At 41.5% G+C, this 19,021-nt stretch overlaps 1 protein-coding gene across 5 annotated transcripts in view; it reads left to right on the plus strand.

Annotated features, from left to right (window-relative positions):
• The first annotated feature begins 565 nt into the window (after positions 1-565).
• LOC5509709 (polycystic kidney disease protein 1-like 2) overlaps positions 566-19,021 on the plus strand; it is a 29,958-nt gene continuing 11,502 nt past the window's right edge. For 2 of the 5 annotated variants that reach the window (XM_048730195.1, XM_048730194.1), the window contains exons 1-14: positions 566-775; positions 5,035-5,168; positions 6,260-6,409; positions 10,857-11,179; positions 11,469-11,610; positions 12,198-12,311; positions 13,886-13,999; positions 14,439-14,552; positions 14,973-15,088; positions 15,283-15,341; positions 15,476-15,621; positions 16,950-17,703; positions 17,786-18,377; positions 18,777-18,953. In XM_048730195.1, the coding sequence (XP_048586152.1) occupies positions 6,325-6,409; positions 10,857-11,179; positions 11,469-11,610; positions 12,198-12,311; positions 13,886-13,999; positions 14,439-14,552; positions 14,973-15,088; positions 15,283-15,341; positions 15,476-15,621; positions 16,950-17,703; positions 17,786-18,377; positions 18,777-18,953 (2,736 nt within the window). In that variant the 5' untranslated portion in view covers positions 566-775; positions 5,035-5,168; positions 6,260-6,324. Of the gene's footprint in view, positions 776-5,034; positions 5,169-5,556; positions 5,655-6,259; positions 6,410-8,926; positions 9,066-10,856; positions 11,180-11,468; positions 11,611-12,197; positions 12,312-13,885; positions 14,000-14,438; positions 14,553-14,972; positions 15,089-15,282; positions 15,342-15,475; positions 15,622-16,949; positions 17,704-17,785; positions 18,378-18,776; positions 18,954-19,021 lie in introns of those variants that run through there. The other 3 variants (XM_048730197.1, XM_048730196.1, XM_048730198.1) reach the window with 3 other exon arrangements.

The raw sequence follows: 19,021 nt of genomic DNA on the forward strand, positions 1-19,021 counted from the left end.
CTTGTTTTTACTGAGTAACAAAAAAAATTATCATCTTCACATATCATACATAAAACCAAAGCCTCGTATTTACATTTCTTTTTATACTTGTTTTGCCAGACCCCTCCTTCCTTGGTACGCACTGCTACAATTGATTTCTCTGCCTTCTTTTCTTATTCAAATTACCTTTTTTCCCTTTTCAAATTAAAAACATGCTTTCGATGAATGCCGATCTCCGTTTCTTCTGCAAAACACCAATAAGTTCCGAAAGGTCAATACTTGTAATGGTATCGCGGCCCGCTTTTCGATTACTGTGTTGACGAACATCTTCAACGTTTGTATAAAGAAGTTATGTGTCGGCGCTTCCTAAAGCCGAGTAATTGCAAATTTTTAAGATTTGTCTCTTACTTAAGGTGGCCCGCGTCAATTCAAAAGGACTGCTTTCCAAAAAATCATGCATTTTCAAATCGCTCCCATACAATCATTATTTACGCGATTTATCTAATTCTTGCAAGTTCTTATGGATGTAAAATCCTAGACTCGGAGTACTTAACCTACATCCGGGATTTTGGGTGCCACGGTCACACAGCGACCTTCCCTAGAGGGTCACCAACCTGTGAATTCCAGCTCGAAATCCAAAACAAAAGAAGTTCGGAGATAGCTCTGCAGCTTCTGGGAGATTAGAAGAGTAACCGATACAGCAAAATTGTCGTATTGCGTCGTTACGCGCATAGATATTCACATCTAATCTGGTGCAAGGGCTTTTCCATATCCTAACCTTGATCATATTCAAGAGGTAAGTGTCTGAACACAGTCCACCAAAAGCTAAGAGCGATCAAAATGGATGCATTTGAATTATAATCATGGCGGAAAAGTCTCTCAAAACTCGAAAACACGGTCTCCAAATGTTAATACTTACATTTTTTTATAAATGAACATATCAATTCTTACATTTAGATGGGAGTATTCTTTCTGAAAACGATTTGATTGGCAGTATGTTAATCATTCTTCAAGACGTCTATCTCGAGATTTTCAGATTGTTATAGACGATCCAGAGCAATATCGGCCCAACGAAATATCTCTATATTTCACAGGCGTGATCCTTGAAACCCGATTTATTTATTACAGCATATTTTAGAGGAGTCTCATATTTTGTTTTTGCACTATATAGTCGCTTTTTTCCAAACTTCGACCTTTAACCTCAATTATTTCGGAGAAGCATGCGTTGGTAGAGGACGGACGCCTGCTCCTTGGCTCCGCGGTTTTTCGATAATATATTATGGAAAACTCGGACGGCAGCAGTAGAAGACTAAGGTCTGCATAACGGATTCCACAGCTTCGATATCCTCTCCTGACCAGAAAAAAAAACTTGGGAGCCGTACGAGACAAACAACTCGATGAAGTCCGCGAGGAGGCAACGGTCATGGCGGGGACATGGCTTCCAAGATAGACGAAATACTAAGAAAAGTATCCCTCAACAATTCTAAGCTGGAAAAGATCCAGGATTCTGTCTCTGGTATTGAGCGGAGTGCATAGACTGGTAAGAAAAAGGGGGGACCTCGTACGGCCGATACTAGCGCGCTTCCTACTTCCTACAAAGATGTTGAAGAAATCATGTCCTTAGGAAAAAATCTGAGCGGGTGTGACTACCAAATGTATGTAGACCTCCTGAGCGATATCATCAAGAGGCGGCGGATACTGATGCCTGTATACAAGATACCAAGAAGGCGGAAGCTTACGGCATTGTTCAGCAAAGCCATGCCAGACAAGCTTTTTGTTAAAGGAAAACTGTGGTCGCTGGACCAAAAGTTGTGCAAATAAGCCTATGCTATTAGGATAATAATATGTTTTTTTCCTTTGGCCGCTGCCATGTATTGACTACTAGTTTTTCTTTTATTCCAATACTATTTAAATCATAGTTGTAATGCGGAGCCATAGAAGCAAACTAATGACCGTTATGCAAGTTACTTTTCCCTGCATATCGGTTGATAGGCAAAGAGGTGTACAGTTAATTTTTCTTTTCGTATTACTTTTTTGTTAACATGTTGTTTTGTTATATAACGCTTTACAAGCCTTCAGTGCGGTGCAAAATTTGCAAGTCAATTTTAAACAGTTTTCGGCGGTGACTTATATTATAGCCTTTTGTCTTTAAATGTCAGGGGACTGCGCGACTACAAGAAACGGAAAAAAAGTATTAAATTGGATCAGTAAACACAAAGGCCTGACTGAATGGGATTACTTTTATACACAGTCGCACAGTTCTCCAGGTTGTAAAAACTCGTGGAGAAATAGCTTTCGCCGAGACTTTTATATGTCCCACGGGACTAATGACAGCAGGGGTGTAGCAATAATAATAGAAAATAATTTAGACTGTAAAGTGACCAAGACTTGCATTGATGTTAATGGGCGTTACGTTATCCTTTGTTGTACTATTCAAGGCAAGGAGTTTTTATTTGGTAATGTTTACGCCCCAAACGATGAAAAAGGTCAAATCTGTTTTTTTCTAAGAGATCAACTGTAAAATACTATCCCTTTCTGAGTCAAACGAAGTTCCAATAATTTTGGCGGGATATTTTAACCTGTTTTTCAGTAAAGATCTGGAGGCATACGCTGGGAGCCCTGTGGTTAAGACGCGTTCTGTTGAAGAAGTAGAGACGATGTGTGATATATAGAGGGTTCGAAACCCAGATAGTAAGAAGTATACGTGGTCAGGCAGGGCACAAGGCGAATCATCAAAAAAGGGAAACATTATTCGGAAGACTATATTACTTCTTGATATCGGATTGTCTCCAACCAATGGTTGATAAAGCTGACATTATTCCAGCTCGTCCCGCTCCTGGCCACTCAGCTATATCTTTAGCTATAACCTCGCTACCAAGTGCCAAGTGCCGTCTTTTTGGAAATTTAAAAAATCCCTTATCAATGATAAAAACTATATTTCCAGTCTTAATGACAATATTAATGAATTGAAACAAACATACCAGAATTTTAAACCACAGCTGAAATGGTAACTATTTAAAAATGAAATTCGAAAATTCACGATAAAATTTTCAAAAGCAAAACAAGTGAGGACGAGCTATAGTGAGCCAGAAAATTAGAAATAGAAAATGTAACAAATTAGTAGGAAGATGCAGCCTTGTTAATAAAGTCTAGAACAAAGTTATGTATACCACTGTGTTCTATAACAATAAAAACCATTTAAAAAAAACCCCCTCAATTATTCCGCAGTCGGTTTGGATTTAACCTAGCATTGCAATTAATTCCGAATCTAGGATGTTACTTCCATAAGAATTTGTAAGAGTTAGAGAAATCGCGTAAATAATGATTATATGAGAGCGATTTGAAAATGCATGATTTTTTGGAAAGCAGTCCTTTTGAATTGACGCGGGTCACCTTAAAGTTTTGAGAGAAATCTTAGCAATTTGCAATTACTCGGCTTTAGGAAGCGCCGACACATAACTTCTTTATGCAAACGTTGAAGATGTTCGTCAACACAGTAATCGAAAAGCGGGCCGCGAAAGCCTGTAAAAGCAGTCTTGAAACAACATTCTATTGCCGACCATGAAAATGTAAAGTCTCGGTACCATTACAAGTATTGACCTTTCGGAACTTATCGGTGAATTGCAGAAGAAACGGAGATCGGCATTCATCTAAAGCATGTTTTTAATTTGGGCCAGCAATTTTGCAAAACCCTGGGCTAAAAATTTTTGCCCCCCCCTCAAATCCAAGCCCAAAAATCGTGTCCCCCCCTCTAGACCGGGCGCCCAAAAATTTGCACCCCCCCCCCCCCCCCCCAGCAGCTGTTTCACATCCTTCGCAAAAACCCAAAGCTATCTCACATGAAATTACTTTTTAATTCATCTCAAAGAAGAATTGCAGTGATGTTTTTATTAGCTGTGTGCTGCGTAGTTGGTATAAGACAAAAAGCAAGTTGATACTAGTTATCCTAAAACCTGGGGAAAAAGGTAGGTAATGAGTTATGAAAGGTCTTTTTCTTTATGCGTCTACTTTGAGATTAGTCAGAGGGGCCTGGGCATAGGCTTACCGAAATCTAATCTCGTGAAACTGTGAATGAGAGTACGAGCAGACTTATATCGCAGATATTTATTTGATGTTTTCTCACGTAGTGAGAATGTAAACAATAAGAACGATACCATGCCCGCTGGACATAGGCATTTAGGGCGCATAAATACAGTTCAGCCTCAGTTTGGGGCAAATTTCATGTTCACATCAGAGAAGAGTTCCTTGGATCTTAGAATAAAACAAATGCAAAAATTTGTCAATTCTTTGTGATTTCCCTGGTAGTAGCGAACCAAGAATTGCACAGTATTTATGAGTCCATACTAGTGAGTATGTCCAGCACGCGCACAGCGAAACAGAACTATAAAAACGAGCTCACGGTGAGGGCTCCATCAACAGCTATCAATACCTTGGCATTTGCTGAAACCATTCACGGCTACCGAGGCAAAGGTCACGGCGCACAAATGGAGTGCAAGTCTTTCAGCCGCCAAGCGTACATAGCAAAAGTTTAGTACAGGCGCGGTTTTGTTTTTCATTGGTAACGGCAAGTTCCCTTGCTTAGCCTGCCTTCTTAATTAGACTACACAAAAGGAGAAACGACATTTCGAATTCTTATCCGTTCCTCATCTTTATTGATGGGCTAATCACAGTAATCAAAGCGATCAAATCCACTTATAGCGTGTCATTTAAGCAATTACTTCAAGGGTTATTGGAGATAAATTGGCGCAAAAATACATACAAACTATTATCTTCTTTGCATTTTATGTGTCTATACCAGCCCAGACGAACCTAATTATACCACATTTTAATATGTAGGCGTATCTTTATTGTTAAGGTCTTATCGTGTATCTAACGACTGGATAATCCCTGTGATATTTGCGAGGGCGGCTGCTTTAGACAATTCATAGCTTGTGCACACATCTCAAACAAACAACCATGCGTAGTTCACAGACGTAAAATAATGTCTGTAAATGCATTCTTACTTCTTAGACCAACAAACTCTTGGGATCTTAGGTAATCATTCCTATGTTGTAGGATTGATTTAGGTGCTAGGTGGAGTTTTGTTTGACAGCTTTTCTGTCGAGTTCCCATTCAAGACTTTATGATAACACAAGTCAACTCAATCGTGTACAAGAGAGTCTCACGGGTCGCTTATAGTTGGATATCGGGTAAGTAACGAGACTCTAAACTTTGCTTAGCTACATATCCATCTAACCACACGATTTGCCTCATTTTTATCTCATCAAAGTGTCCTCACCGACAAACGTAGTATTCCAACTAAAGAGTAACACAATTTCTAACAAGCATTTAGGCATGCACATCGTTTAATCTATTCGATATAATCAGAGAGGAAAAAACGGCCTAAGTTGAGGTTTGCCAACTGAAAAAGGCTGCAGGTTTTCTAGCAGATAGTGTTTGCTGATAAAAGGTAACACAGAGCTGTGACTTTTGAAATTAAGGCGCTAGATAAACGCAATCGTAGCTGATTTTGACCGATAAAGCAACGCTTTCTCACGAATTTTCCACACAAACGAGCAACTGTTTTTCTTTAGATAGACCCGTCGCAGCTAAAATTCCTCAAGTATCTGATACAGAGACATAGTCAAAGCCATGTGATTATGCTTATTTAGGCTGCAAAACAAAACAGCCGCCAGGTAATTTGTAGCCTGTGTAGCAAGCGCAAACGGAATAGGAAACGCTGGGGAGGAACGATAGAGAGCGCGGGGCTAAAATAAAAAAGGCCGTGAAAGGAAAGGAGCTCTGCTATCTGTCTCTCTCCTGTTCGCCTTGTCTTCCTCGCGCACGCTCCAACTCTCCCCAGTCTTCCTCCCCAGCCCCTTGCGCCTGTTACGCGCAGGCGAAAGAACTTGGCGAATCTCATTCGCAGCCGTGAGTTGGCCCCGCTATAAAGCGTGTTCCATAGTTGTGGGATAGCCCGCACAGCGTTCAAAAATCGCCAACTTCAAATTACTGTGTCACGTAAAAAAAGGAAGTCATCTGTGACTATTCTTTTGAAAATACATTTCGTGCTTTTTTTAACTTAGCCCTTCACGTAGACCTCTTAGCGGTTTCTTTAGTAATCTCCGGATTTAGTACAATCTAACAATCGCAGTTCCGGAAAATAGACTTCAGCTCTGGTTTTCTTTCAAATCTGAGACGCAACATCATATGATTGACGGGAACACCAGTATGTCTTGAAGGAAAATAGAGTTTGCTAGATATACGACCTCTGAACCCTCCCTCTTTATACGCATCATAGGAGCTCATCAAATGGCAATAAAGCAGCGAAGAAAGATTGACTTTGGGCCGCCGAGCTCTTAAGGAATGATGATTCGATGGAGATATTGGAGGCTGTTTCTCTTGGCGTATCTCTTCAGTTTTGGAGTCTTCACTGGCAACGGCCAGAGAGGTTAGTTCACAAAATATCGTATCTCTTACATTTTAAGTCATAATTTAGCGAGTGACAAGTCAATTTGGTTTCGCGTGATAAACACTGACGCGATGAAATCCCCATTAGAATGTTTAAATTGAAAAATTTAATTTCTTAGTGACATGTAATAATAAATCGAAACTGAAACAAGAAATATCTATATCCTCATGAATATTAAGGGTAATTTAGCATATTTCATTAGCTTTATTCGCTAACTCAGAAACTAATTAAAGGTCGACATTATGGGACATTATTTTGGAGTTGCTACACTGATAGAAAAAACATAGTGTTTATAAATGTGGTGTGGTTTCCGAGGGTTGTTTACTAAATCAGGACATGAACTTTTTCATCGACTTTCCTTCTTCTCTTAAAAACACCCATCCTTCAATAACGTCATCAACCGCGATGCATTCATTGTTAAATCATGCTTACCCAAGAAACGGATTAATCGAGATTTCTAGATCCCAGTAAGAAGCACACGTATTGCAATGTTTTTATTAATACAAGAATACGTAAAAGACACAATAGCATAATCGTAATAATCATAACTCGTCCCAATTTCCTGTTATGATGAAAAATAGATTTTATATCCCAATAACACCAAAGTGGTGATATGACGCGCACTCTCATTTATCAATTAGCCTGTTATTGAGATTTTAGAGGCTTAATGAAGTATTTACCTTGCCCTGGGGATGCGCAAGGCTTAATTAACCAGTTAAAGACCCACTTGGTCGGGCCATTATACCCTGGCTCTGGGTGTTATAGACGCGCATCGATAGACTTTCGTGTTTACGATACATCTTACATAAAGTCGTTATTGATCTGAGATCCTCACGCAACGACAGCTCACCCTGTGGCGGTCTGACCTCGCACACCAGTCGACACACGGAACACTCATTCTTTAAAGACCATGCCTCACGTACTAGAACTCAGTCTCTGAGAGGCGCGTAGGAGTGGAGACCGGATACGCGCGCACACAGGCATCCTTTAGGGATTTCGCTCTGCTTTGCCTTATTTTACCTTAGACTGCTGGGTACATATTTATAAACTGCGCTGCGTTTTTGACCCCCTCTAAGTATTTATCAATCAGGCCGCTAAAATACCCTGTCAGCATTGCTTGCGTTTGCTCCCTGAGGCAACATTATCTGCAATCCCATGAACTACATAAACCAGAATAGTTCACTCCTTCAATGGAAAAATTGCCCGAGATGACAAAAGGACATGTCACAATACCACTCTACACCTAAGGGGCATTCGCTGTTCATTGCGGGCGTGTTAGTAAATAGCAACCCAAGCGACTTTTAAAACATGTTCATGGTCCTAAAGCATGTTCATGGTCCTAGAAAGAGCATCTTCCGCGCGCTATACTCATACTCCTCCACTTTGCTTGTATTGGGATACCCAGAGTCCTCCACGCGCTTTGCTTGTATCATGATACCCAGAATCCTCCACGCGCTTTGCTTGTGTTCACGATACCCATCATCCTTCACTTTGCTTGTATTCGTATACCAATAATGCACCAATAATGCTTTAATGCACGTCTTCTAGACGATCGTCTGGTTCACAATCGTACGATAATCACTATGGTGTTTATGGTAGATTGTAGGTTATTTTCGTTAAAGAAAGTCCACCTTCCATGGTTATTAGTTAAAGAAAGTTTATTGTACACAATGAACAATGACTTGACTGAAGAGTCTGACTGAAGATTCTGCTAGGAATGACCAAAAATGCTTAGCAGCAGCTTTCAAAGGATGGTGTACAAAGATGTGGTTTCAGTACTTGTGGTTCTGTTCCTTCCTTTCCTGGAAATTGACTAACACTAAACAAAATTATTGTCTGTCCTTGGGTAGCTTTCTCGTCCTCACCTCTCTACCCTACACGGTTGCAAGCAACGAAAAAAGCTATGAATATTGTCCATTCATATATTATCGTTTTCATTTTGGAGTCCCCTTTTGTGACCCCATTTGTAATACCAAAAGATACTGTGCTAATGGTGAAAGGTACATTTTTTGGAACTTAATTAAATTTTCTAGACTAATAAAGGGACAGTGGAACTTTCACCCATCTTATCATACTTTATAACGCGGCGATGTGACCGGCGATGTGTGTATGAATATTGCGCCGAGGGCATTCAAAATCATCACGATTCAAGAGATAAAAGTAAAAAGAATCTAGGATAAATAATATCAGTCAGCTTTTCTACGTGACATAGACTCCATTAGTGGGACAACATCACAGAGGAGTTTACTAGGCAAACATGACCTCTTGTTCGTTTGGAGTCTTCTTCTACGCAAACCTATGGCACGAAATAAGTGAAGACGTCGTTGGTTGATCTCGAATGACAGACAATGTTTACGTTTGGATTTGTTACCCAGTGAAACTCTGGACGTTTGTTTACTCAAAGAAAAAGGTCAAGTCCACTAATATATGCGTTCCCTCGCAGCTTTTGAGTTTAGTTTAATGGTTTAAAAGTTCCTCGTGAATGACTGAGACTTAAAGATGTGAGTTCGCGAGTTTGTACAAGAATTCTCGACTTCGGGAAAGTAGAAGTTAGAGATGGGATCTAGTTGGCTGCTTTTGAACGCGTTAGTTATCCTTTGCCTCGCTTCTCTTGTAAACCCTCAAGGCTGGCACGGTAAGTTCATTTACTTGTTAACCATGTTTTAAACTTTCTTGTTTTAAAATTAAACTGACCTAAGGTAAAACTTTGTTAATGCTTACTATACTTAAAAAAATCACACACAGGCCGTCAAACTAGAAATGTATAGCACGTCTGACTACGAGTTGAGTAGTTTTATTTTCTTGTGTAAGTACACAAAAGGAATTCACATGGCCTTTAGGCCTTTGAGTGTTATCATTGCTGCCGCTGTTAAATTATCCTTTTTTTTTTTTATATAACCTTAACAGTTTGTTATCAGTGGCACTTAATATGTTACGCCAAATTTTTTACCTTGTTATCTTCTTTGATAACATTGTTTGGACGACTTTTCCATGACGTCACATCAAGTTTGCCAAGGTTTACAGAACTAAAAGTAAATAAAAAGTTACATCAGGTCCAAAGTTTGACAAAAATGGTATCTAATAGTTTCTTTTGAATCCGTATTGAAATAAGAAAAAAAAAATTTGATTGACTCACTTCAGTGATAACCAACAAATGTCACAGCTATCAGTGCATTTTTAAATAAAAATTCGCAACCTTTCGGCACTCAGAGCTTCTTGCTGTATTTCGCTTTACGTAGCTAAAATGATCAACTGATCAGAAATGTCTTTTTTTTTGGTGCTCAAGATTATGGTGTATTGAGGTGGCTTTTGACATTATAAACGTAATAGAAAATAACCCCTTCAAACAAGATGACACAATTTTTCGAGAATAAAATTATTGCTAAGGGACCTTAGAAATCGTGGATTATTTGATTGACAGCAAGAAAAGGAGGGGGAAACGATGGCTACGGTTACTTTACTATGGCATAAAGGGTGCACCTCAACGAATGGAAGACGATAGACATAGGCGAGCTTGGTCGTCGTCTTATCGGCTTAGAGTACTTAGCCAATGTCGAGCTCTCTCTCCCCCATTAGGCGAGCTTGGTCGTCGTCTTATCGGCTTAGAGTACTTAGCCAATGTCGAGCTCTTCCTCCCCCATTAGGCGAGCTTGGTCGTCGTCTTATCGGCTTAGTGTACTTAGCCAATGTCGAGCTTTCCCTCCCCCCCTTAGGCGAGCTTGGTCGTCGTTTATCAGCTTAGTGTACTTAGCCAATGTCGAGCTTTCCCTCCCCCCATTAGGCGAGCTTGGTCGTCGTCTTATCGGCTTAGAGTACTTAGCCAATGTCGGGCTTTCCCTCCCCCCATTAGGTGAGCTTGGTCGTCGTCTTATCGGCTTAAAGTACTTAGCCAATGTCGAGCTTTCCCTCCCCCATTAGGCGAGCTTGGTCGTCGTCTTATCGGCTTGGAGTTTTTAGCAAATGTCGAGCTCTCTCTCCCCAATTAGGCGAGCTTGGTCGTCGTCGTATCGGCTTAGAGTACTTAGCCAATGTCGAGCTCTCTCTCCCCCATTAGGCGAGCTTGGTCGTCGTCTTATCGGCTTAGAGTACTTAGCCAATGTAGAGCTCTCTCTCCCCCATTAGGCGAGCTTGGTCGTCGTCTTATCGGCTTAGAGTACATAGCAAATGTCGAGCTTTCCCTCCCCCATTAGGCGAGCTTGGTCGTCGTCTTGTCGGCTTAGAGTACTTTGCCAATGTCGAGCTCTTCCTCCCCCATTAAGCGAGCTTGGTCGTCGTCTTATCGTCTTAGAGTACTTAGCCAATGCCTCCCCCCATCTGCAGCAAAGCAGCAGGCGTTGCCCATTAACCACAGCGGGCAACGATACATAGATTCTCTAGTGCCTCACTTGAAATAGGTGTAAGTTCTCTAATGTTCTCTCTGTGTCAGACTGCCGTAAGCCACTTGGGATGCAGAGCGGGGACATCACCGACGCCCAACTCTCAGCGGCATCGTCGTACAACAACAACAGAACGGCGTACGGCCCTGGACGAGCTAGACTCAACCACCCTGGCGGCTACCGGGCAAACAAAGCCATCCCTCAGACCTATCTAGGCGTACGCTTTCTCAAGCCCTATATCATCACGGGCATAGCGACACAGGGGTATGGCATCGTGGCCGTCAAGGAGTGGGTTAAGCTGTTCTGGCTGGGTTACTCTGAAGGATCCAATACGTCATTCTTTAAGAGCAACAAGGATAGTACTACTGCCAAGGTATAGTAAATAGTGCAGTACAGGGGGCACCAGTTAGGCCGGTTTTGCCTTTCGTACAAGCACTTTATTTTGGCCATTCAGGGCGATTCTGGGGAATTCCGGAACATGAGGAGGGGGGGGGGGGGGGGGGGGGCTTGTGGGGGGAGGAAGAGGTTTATCATGAGTTGTAGATCTTTTCAGGAAGCACACATTAATGTGGGAAGGCCGGAATCTTCTAAACGTTTCTAACGAAACGTGAAGCAGTATTAAAAGATTCGGGCCACGTACAAACCCTTTCTGTTCTATTTAGATGTTTTCAGCCAACAATGACAGTAACACAGTCGTGTACAACGACATCCCCATCCCCGCCAAGGTCACGAGTGTGCATCTGATGCCCATCCAATACGAGACGAACTTCGCCATTAGGATAGAGCTATATGGCTGTGTGGCAGGTAAGGAATAAGCTTTTCCTTAAGGGTAGAGCTATATGGCTGTGTGGCAGGTAAGGAATAAGCTTTTCCTTAAGGGTAGAGCTATATGGCTGTGTGGCAGGTATGGGATAAGCTTTTCCTTAAGGGTAGAGCTATATGGCTGTGTGCCAGGTATGGGATAAGCTTTACCTTAAGGATAAAGCTATATGGCTGTGTGCCAGGTATGGGATAAGCTTTACTTTAAGGATAGAGCTATATAGCTGTGTGCCAAGTATGGGATAATCTTAACCTAAAAAAGGATATAGCTATATGGCTGTGTGCTAGGTATGGGATAACTTTACCTTAAGGATAGAGCTATATAGCTGTGTGCCAGGTATAGGATAAGCTTTAAATGGGTGTCTACATTCTAGACGGTAAGTGTCTTAGGTCCCTGCATTTCAAGACACACTGTATTTAAGCCTCTTACCTATTGCAACACGCTAACTTCACGAAACAGTTTAAAGAACATTGATTATTTCGAGAGGCCATTAGCATTTATGCAAATACTATAGCGCAAAGGCCAAACACGCAATCGATGATTCTTCTCTAACCGTGGTTTATATTTTCAGATGGATATGAATGTCTTAGCACCCCGTGTCTGAACGGTGGAACATGTGTTGACCTCGTGGCAAGCTATCGCTGCGATTGCATAAAAGGGTTCAATGGGACAAACTGCCAATACAGTAAGTACAAGCACAACTGTGGTGAATATCCAGGATTCAAAGTGCGGCTCAATTAATGTAAACATACCAAAGGGGTTTGCCAAGAGTAGTCCTATTGAGACCCTCCCTGGAGCCACCACCTCACAATCGGTTGAAGAGAGTCAATCAATCTAACGAACTTCTCTAAGCCAACGCCCTCTCTCAAACCGTGGAGGAACTGTACAGGACCGGAAATGATCCCAGGACCCGAAACGATCCCAGGACCCGAAATGATCCCCAAAAGTACCCCAACTGATCCTCGGACCCGAAACGATACCGAGGAGTCCCCGAAATCAACCCCAAGGAATTGCGGTAATGGACAAAGGGAAAGCAGAAGAAATACTTTCAATTCTTTCAGCATAATAAAGGGTTAACAGCGACTCGATTTCTAAACAACGTGACTTAAAAATATTTAATTCCAACGCAATACTTCTATTTATTACATTGCCCGGCGTTAAACCCATAAACAGATTCCAAAACAAATACACAACTTTAACTTGCTACTGAAAGGAATATAGCATAAACATAGCGCAGCTTTGCTCAGATCAACCATACTTTTGACCTTCCATCACACTCTTAACATTTTGCGGTTCCGACACATGACTCCGACACTATAAATCTCATTTCCGGTAAACATCACCCCTAAAAATTAATATTCATCTGACAACCAAACATTTCACCACGAAATCCTTGTTCACACGAGCGAATATTTACCGACACATTTTAGGCAGCCGGTTTGGCCGAGAAGATGGAATGACAAAAGCACACTGAGTAATACACTCGAACAACCCTTCTACTACCGATGCAAAATATTAAGAGGATGTGAAAGCAATATTATGTGAGTTTTGAATTTCCTCATGTAGTCGTGCGTACACCCCGGCATGATCTCGTGATATGATAGGTCTTTCATTCACCGAAAACAAACATGCCAAAAATAACTTTAAAACATTTCGCTTCCTATGTAAAGCAGCATGTCCCATCTGTAAAGACTTTCTTTTATGGCTTGTTATGTAAAAATGATTTATCCACGCCGGGCTCCTCAAATTACTATCACAGGAATTGTTAGTTGACCCCAATTTCTGACTCAACCACTGTATTTCCCCCGCAGTCGTATATAAAAATCTTAATACTATAGTTTTAGTTAGTGTAAATTACCTTTTAATAACACAAACAAAGCTAAATGTTTCATATGTTTTTAAAACTTAAAGCCAATCCTTACACATTCCTTTAGTTGTCCATTACTGTAATTCCTTGGGGTTTATTTCGGGGACTCTTGGGGATCGTTTCGGGTCCCGGGATCAGTTGGGGTACTTTTGGGGATCGTTTCGGGGCCTGGGATCGTTTCGGGTCCTGGGATCATTTCGGGTCCTGTACAGGAACTGCCTCCAAGGTTTAAATGAAGGTTGACTTGCGTCTGAGCCTTGCGATGTTGATAAACTTACCTCGAATCAACAACACGGCAAGCTCAATTCAAACTTTATCCAAACCGTACATGAGGGTTCCCTATGCTTATCCTAAGGCCGGTCTAATAAGCTATATGTAACTATGTCATTCAGATATCGACGACTGTGCGAGTTCGCCATGTCTGAACGGAGGCACGTGTATAGACGGAGTGAGCGAGTTTCACTGCAATTGTACAGCGGGATATGAAGGAACTGACTGCGGGAGAAGTAAGCTTATGTATTATATATGTCCGAGCTTATGTATAAAAAGCGCGTACGCCAAAAAGTGGTCATTTCGTATTAAGGAAACCTCAAATACTGTGATTTTTCCATATAATACCTATGACTGCACACCCCCTCTCCCCCCTCCCCCCCTTAGCCAATCCTGGGTACGGGCCTGTATTATGAATCATAAATAAAAGCAAATACAGTGGAAGCTCATGCTACGGACACCTCAATATATTGAAAGGCAGTCTTCAAAGTTTCACAAGGAAGGCTGCATTTTACATTCTCTGTAAACTTAGTAAAACTGAACTCGTCATGAACATTTCCTTGTTTGTTATATATGTTAACGTGCATTTCTACGTCTAAGCATCACCTGAAATTTATATCAATTAGTTCTATTTTTTTGTGATAAAGTTGCATAGCATGAATTTATTAATTTCAGATATCAACGAGTGCCAAAGCAACCCCTGTATGCACGGAGGCCGCTGCATAGACGGCGTTGATAGCTTTACGTGTACCTGCGCAAGAGGCTTTGGCGGACCCACGTGTGAGGAAGGTGAATACATCATCATCAAGGCATTTCTGCCTTTAAACAATCACTCTGACCGGGTGCGGTCATGGAAAACCGTGTGCTCGCACTGCAGACCTGTAGAATAAACTATTGCTAGACATTTCACTTTTGGAGTGTTTTTTTTTTTTTTGTTAATTTCATTTTGTTGCAAATATTGTATAGTGTGTAGGACTCTATTTGGGAACTCGAGTCCGCAAGTCCAATCACGTAATTGTTGCCTTCAATTACTCTGAGGGTATGGGTCGTTATTACTATTTCAAAACGTGATGGAAGACTGATTGAAAAAATGACAAATTAAGAGGATTGCCTCACTTAGGTTTTAGGTTATGGGAAACTAGTGTTGAAGACATTGAAGAGTACACTAAGCACAGTATAATCCTTTCGATCAATTTGTTTGCATTCCAGAGCTAGGATTCTTCGTTGCGATCTGGCTAAGACTTGAATCTAAAACGTTCAGCACAAGTTACTTGAACGAGAGTTCGTCAGTTTACCAACAGGAGGCACAGCTTGTCAACAATGAAGTAAGAGCATTCGAAATACACGCACATCGAGAAAAAACACTCACAAACACATAGAGAATCGATACTTTCATCGCATTATTTACCAGCTGATCTGTAAATAGGCGATGTCCTTATAAACTAAAAAAACATTGCTTGTGTAACATCATGTTGTATGATATTATATATTAATTAGTTCATGCCTCCCTTTCTTCAAGGTCACTCTGATGGTCAGGCAGCACTATGGCTTTAATTTCACAGACATAAGGAAATTCAGGTGAGTGCTATCGATTTTTTAACCAAGGCCATGGTAAGAAGTTTCTCTAGCTACAACTTTCTAATTGACTATCTGAATCTTGCGTGCGAGGACATCTCATGTGATGCAGTTTTGCCATTGTTCTCGCTTGATAGCCCTGTGGATGTCAATGGCGTTGTTGTTGAAGTTTTGATCAGCTGCTTAAAGAACAGCACAGATTCAATCGCCCGTGCCATTAGAAAAGGTGTTATCAACGGTCACAACATATTTGCGTATGACTTTTTCAAATATGAAAATAGAGGTAAGAATAATCTTCCTAATCAACCAAGTCTCACCATGATCAATTATACAATGACATACTTAACCATCAAGGGCATTCACAAAGTGAATGTCATGGCAAAAACATACAGCATTAAGTGTAACACGTGCTATAACGCCCAGATCACCATATGCATACACAATATATTTCTTTGTCATCGAGCAAAGCTCAAGGGACATAACAAGATGGAACATTCGGGGCTCCACAAGTTCCCATACTACCAAAACAAACTAGGACAATAGATTATTCATTATACTTTTCTATTTTAAACCATACATTGACTACCATGTGGAATCACACACTGACCACCATGTACAATCATATACTGACCACCATGTGCAATCATACACTGACCACAATGTGCAATCATACACTGACCACCATGTACAACCACACACTGATCACCCTGTACAAACTACACACTGACCACCATGTGCAATCATACACTGACCACCATGTGCAATCATAAACTGACCAGCATGTGCAACCATAAATTTACTACCATGTGCAACCATAAATTGAACACCATGTGCAATCATACACTGACCACCAAGTGCAACCATAAACCGACCACCATGTGCAACCATAAACTGACCACAATGTGCAATCATACACTGACCACCATGTGCAATTACACATACCACCATGTACAATCATACACTGAACACCATGTACAACCACACACTGACCACCATGTGCAATCATACACTGACCACCATGTGCAATCATAAACTGACCACCATGTGCAACCATAAATTTACTACCATGTGCAACCATAAACTGACCACCACCATGTACATTCATACACTGACCACCATGTGCAATCACACACTGACCACCATGTGCAATCACATACTGACAACCATGTGCAATCACACACTGACCACCATGTACAACCACACACTGACCACCATGTGCAATCACACACTGAACACCATGTACAACCACACACTGACCACCATGTGCAATCACACACTGACCACCATATGCAACCATAAACCGACCACCATGTACAACCACACACTGACCACCATGTGCAATCACACACTAACCACCATGTGCAATCACACACTGACCACCATGTGCGACCATACACTGACCACTGTGTGCAATCACACACTGGCCACCATGTGCAACCATAAACTGACCACTATGTGCAATCTTAAACTGACCACCGTGTGCAATCATACACTGACCACCACCATGTACAATGACATCACGTGCATATTGGATATAATGTGCCATTTTACATTTCTCAGTATATGTTTTAAAAAAATGGTATAGTTACACTATTTTTCTCTGTATTACAGCCGCAGAATCCTGCAACCCCCCAAATATCACAATTGCTTTACCAAAAGACATACTAACACCCTTTCAAAGGGGAGCGGCCCAAGACTTGGAACTTCACATCGGTTTCGCATTAAACTGTCATTTTTCTTCATCGCTGAGCTACAACATAAGCATGTACTCAATAGAGTCTTCCGGAAACTTCATCAAAACACTTTTTACTGAGGGACGCAAATATTCTGACTTCTTTTATCGGATTCCAGCTAATACCTTACCCTACGGATTGTATTATGTTAAAATAGCAGCAGAAGTAAATAAGATAGAGGGAACAAGCGTGAACGATTACGGGTTCTTAGAAATTACTAAGACACCACTAGTCGCTAATATTTCGGGCTCTGAGCAAGCATTCAAGGGAAGAGGAGAATTACTAAGACTTTCAGGCTCATTTTCCTATGACCCGGATGTCGGCCAAGGAAACCACTCTGAGATGCAGTTCGAGTGGCTATGCAGACGAGAGAACGAGACATTTCCCAGTAATGTGACGTCACTTCCGGTCGTCAGGCCTTCATCCTCGTCCCAGGACTTCGGCGGCTGTTATGGAACTGGAGTTGGAAGATTGGAATCTAGCGCTAAAGGAAATGACGTCCTTGAGCTTGATGTTGATAGGATGATTGGAAATGTCGATTACGTCATCGCACTGGTTGTTAAGAAGGGGTCGAGATCAACGTGGGCGTACCAGGTTGTCAAGGTGATGAAGGAGATTGACATATCACTTAAGTAAGTTAACCTGACTTAAACTTGTATGTTTTTATTTTAGTTATGCCATCTAACATCTAATGCTAATCTTTTTTTTCTTCAGCTGTTTGCAGAATTGTGAGTACCACGTCATCCCTGCGCACAGGTTTATCGTGGAGATGCGGTGTGCTGGTTTACTCTGTAATGATATCTTCAGCTACGAGTGGAACCTTTACCTTATCAACTCTACAACACAAAAATGGCAGCGACTGACTGATCTAGAGCGCAAAATCTTCACTTATATGAACTCTCCCAACCTCGTCACACGCGAAAACACTCTACACGGAAATACTTCGTACGTACTCGAACTCACAGCACGAGCACCGAATGGCGTAATCGAAAGGACGAGTTATCGATTTATAACGAACAGTCCTCCCAGTGGTGGCACTTGTGCGGTGGACAAAAGTCAGGGTCTAGCTTGGGAGACCGAGTTCCAGTTTGTATGTGGCGGCTGGCAAGATGAGGATCAGCCGCTGACCTACAGGTTTTTATACAACACGAGTGATGGCGTTGAGATGGTGTTTAGTTCCGGTGTGACAAAAGCACCAAAAGCTCGACTTCCGGTAGGAGACAAAAGACGCGATTTCAACCTCGACATTCTGGTACAGGTCGCAGACTCAATCGGTTCAGCGGTCATCGTGGGTATGAGTGTTAAGGTACGAATACGTTCTTTGATAAGAAAACATATTTTAAGCTCATCTTCCACGATAGATTAGCTTTAGGGGGTTGGTGGCATCTTGGGCCGTAACAGGGAAAGGGCCAGTATTTTATAATATTTATTTATAAGGAAATGACCAGTATGGGCGTGGCTGTGCCCGCTGTCTTTGTATCGTGCCCGTCCCAATCTACTACGGCCCTGGCATCCGTAAGAAAAGACATCCGAAGAAAAGTTTAAATGAAACGATATAATGAATAATGTATGATTCAACACCGAGTTAACAACCCGGATATCGTTTTTACTCCTATACAATGCACATTTATGTATAATACGCAACTTGATTTTAAATTTGTAAAGTGCACAGTGCTCATTGGCTAGGTTTGTGCATGATTGACAGGTGATTGAGCCGGAGTTGTCTCTGCAAACGCTGGACGCTGCAGTTGGCGCTAACGGGGAGATGAACCGCTATCTTCGGATGAATAACATCGAGTTAGCAGCACAGCGTGCTACCTCTGTGCTATCCGTGGTCAACCATATGTCTGCCAAGAAGATGAACGTACAAGAGAAGATCAAGGTAAGAGCGTTGATAAACAACTAGAATGGAAACAGTTTCCTTATCTAGTTTAGCAAGGTAGGTATCCT

The sequence above is a fragment of the Nematostella vectensis genome, chromosome 7 (assembly GCF_932526225.1).
Source record: "Nematostella vectensis chromosome 7, jaNemVect1.1, whole genome shotgun sequence".
NCBI classification, from domain to species: domain Eukaryota; kingdom Metazoa; phylum Cnidaria; class Anthozoa; order Actiniaria; family Edwardsiidae; genus Nematostella; species Nematostella vectensis.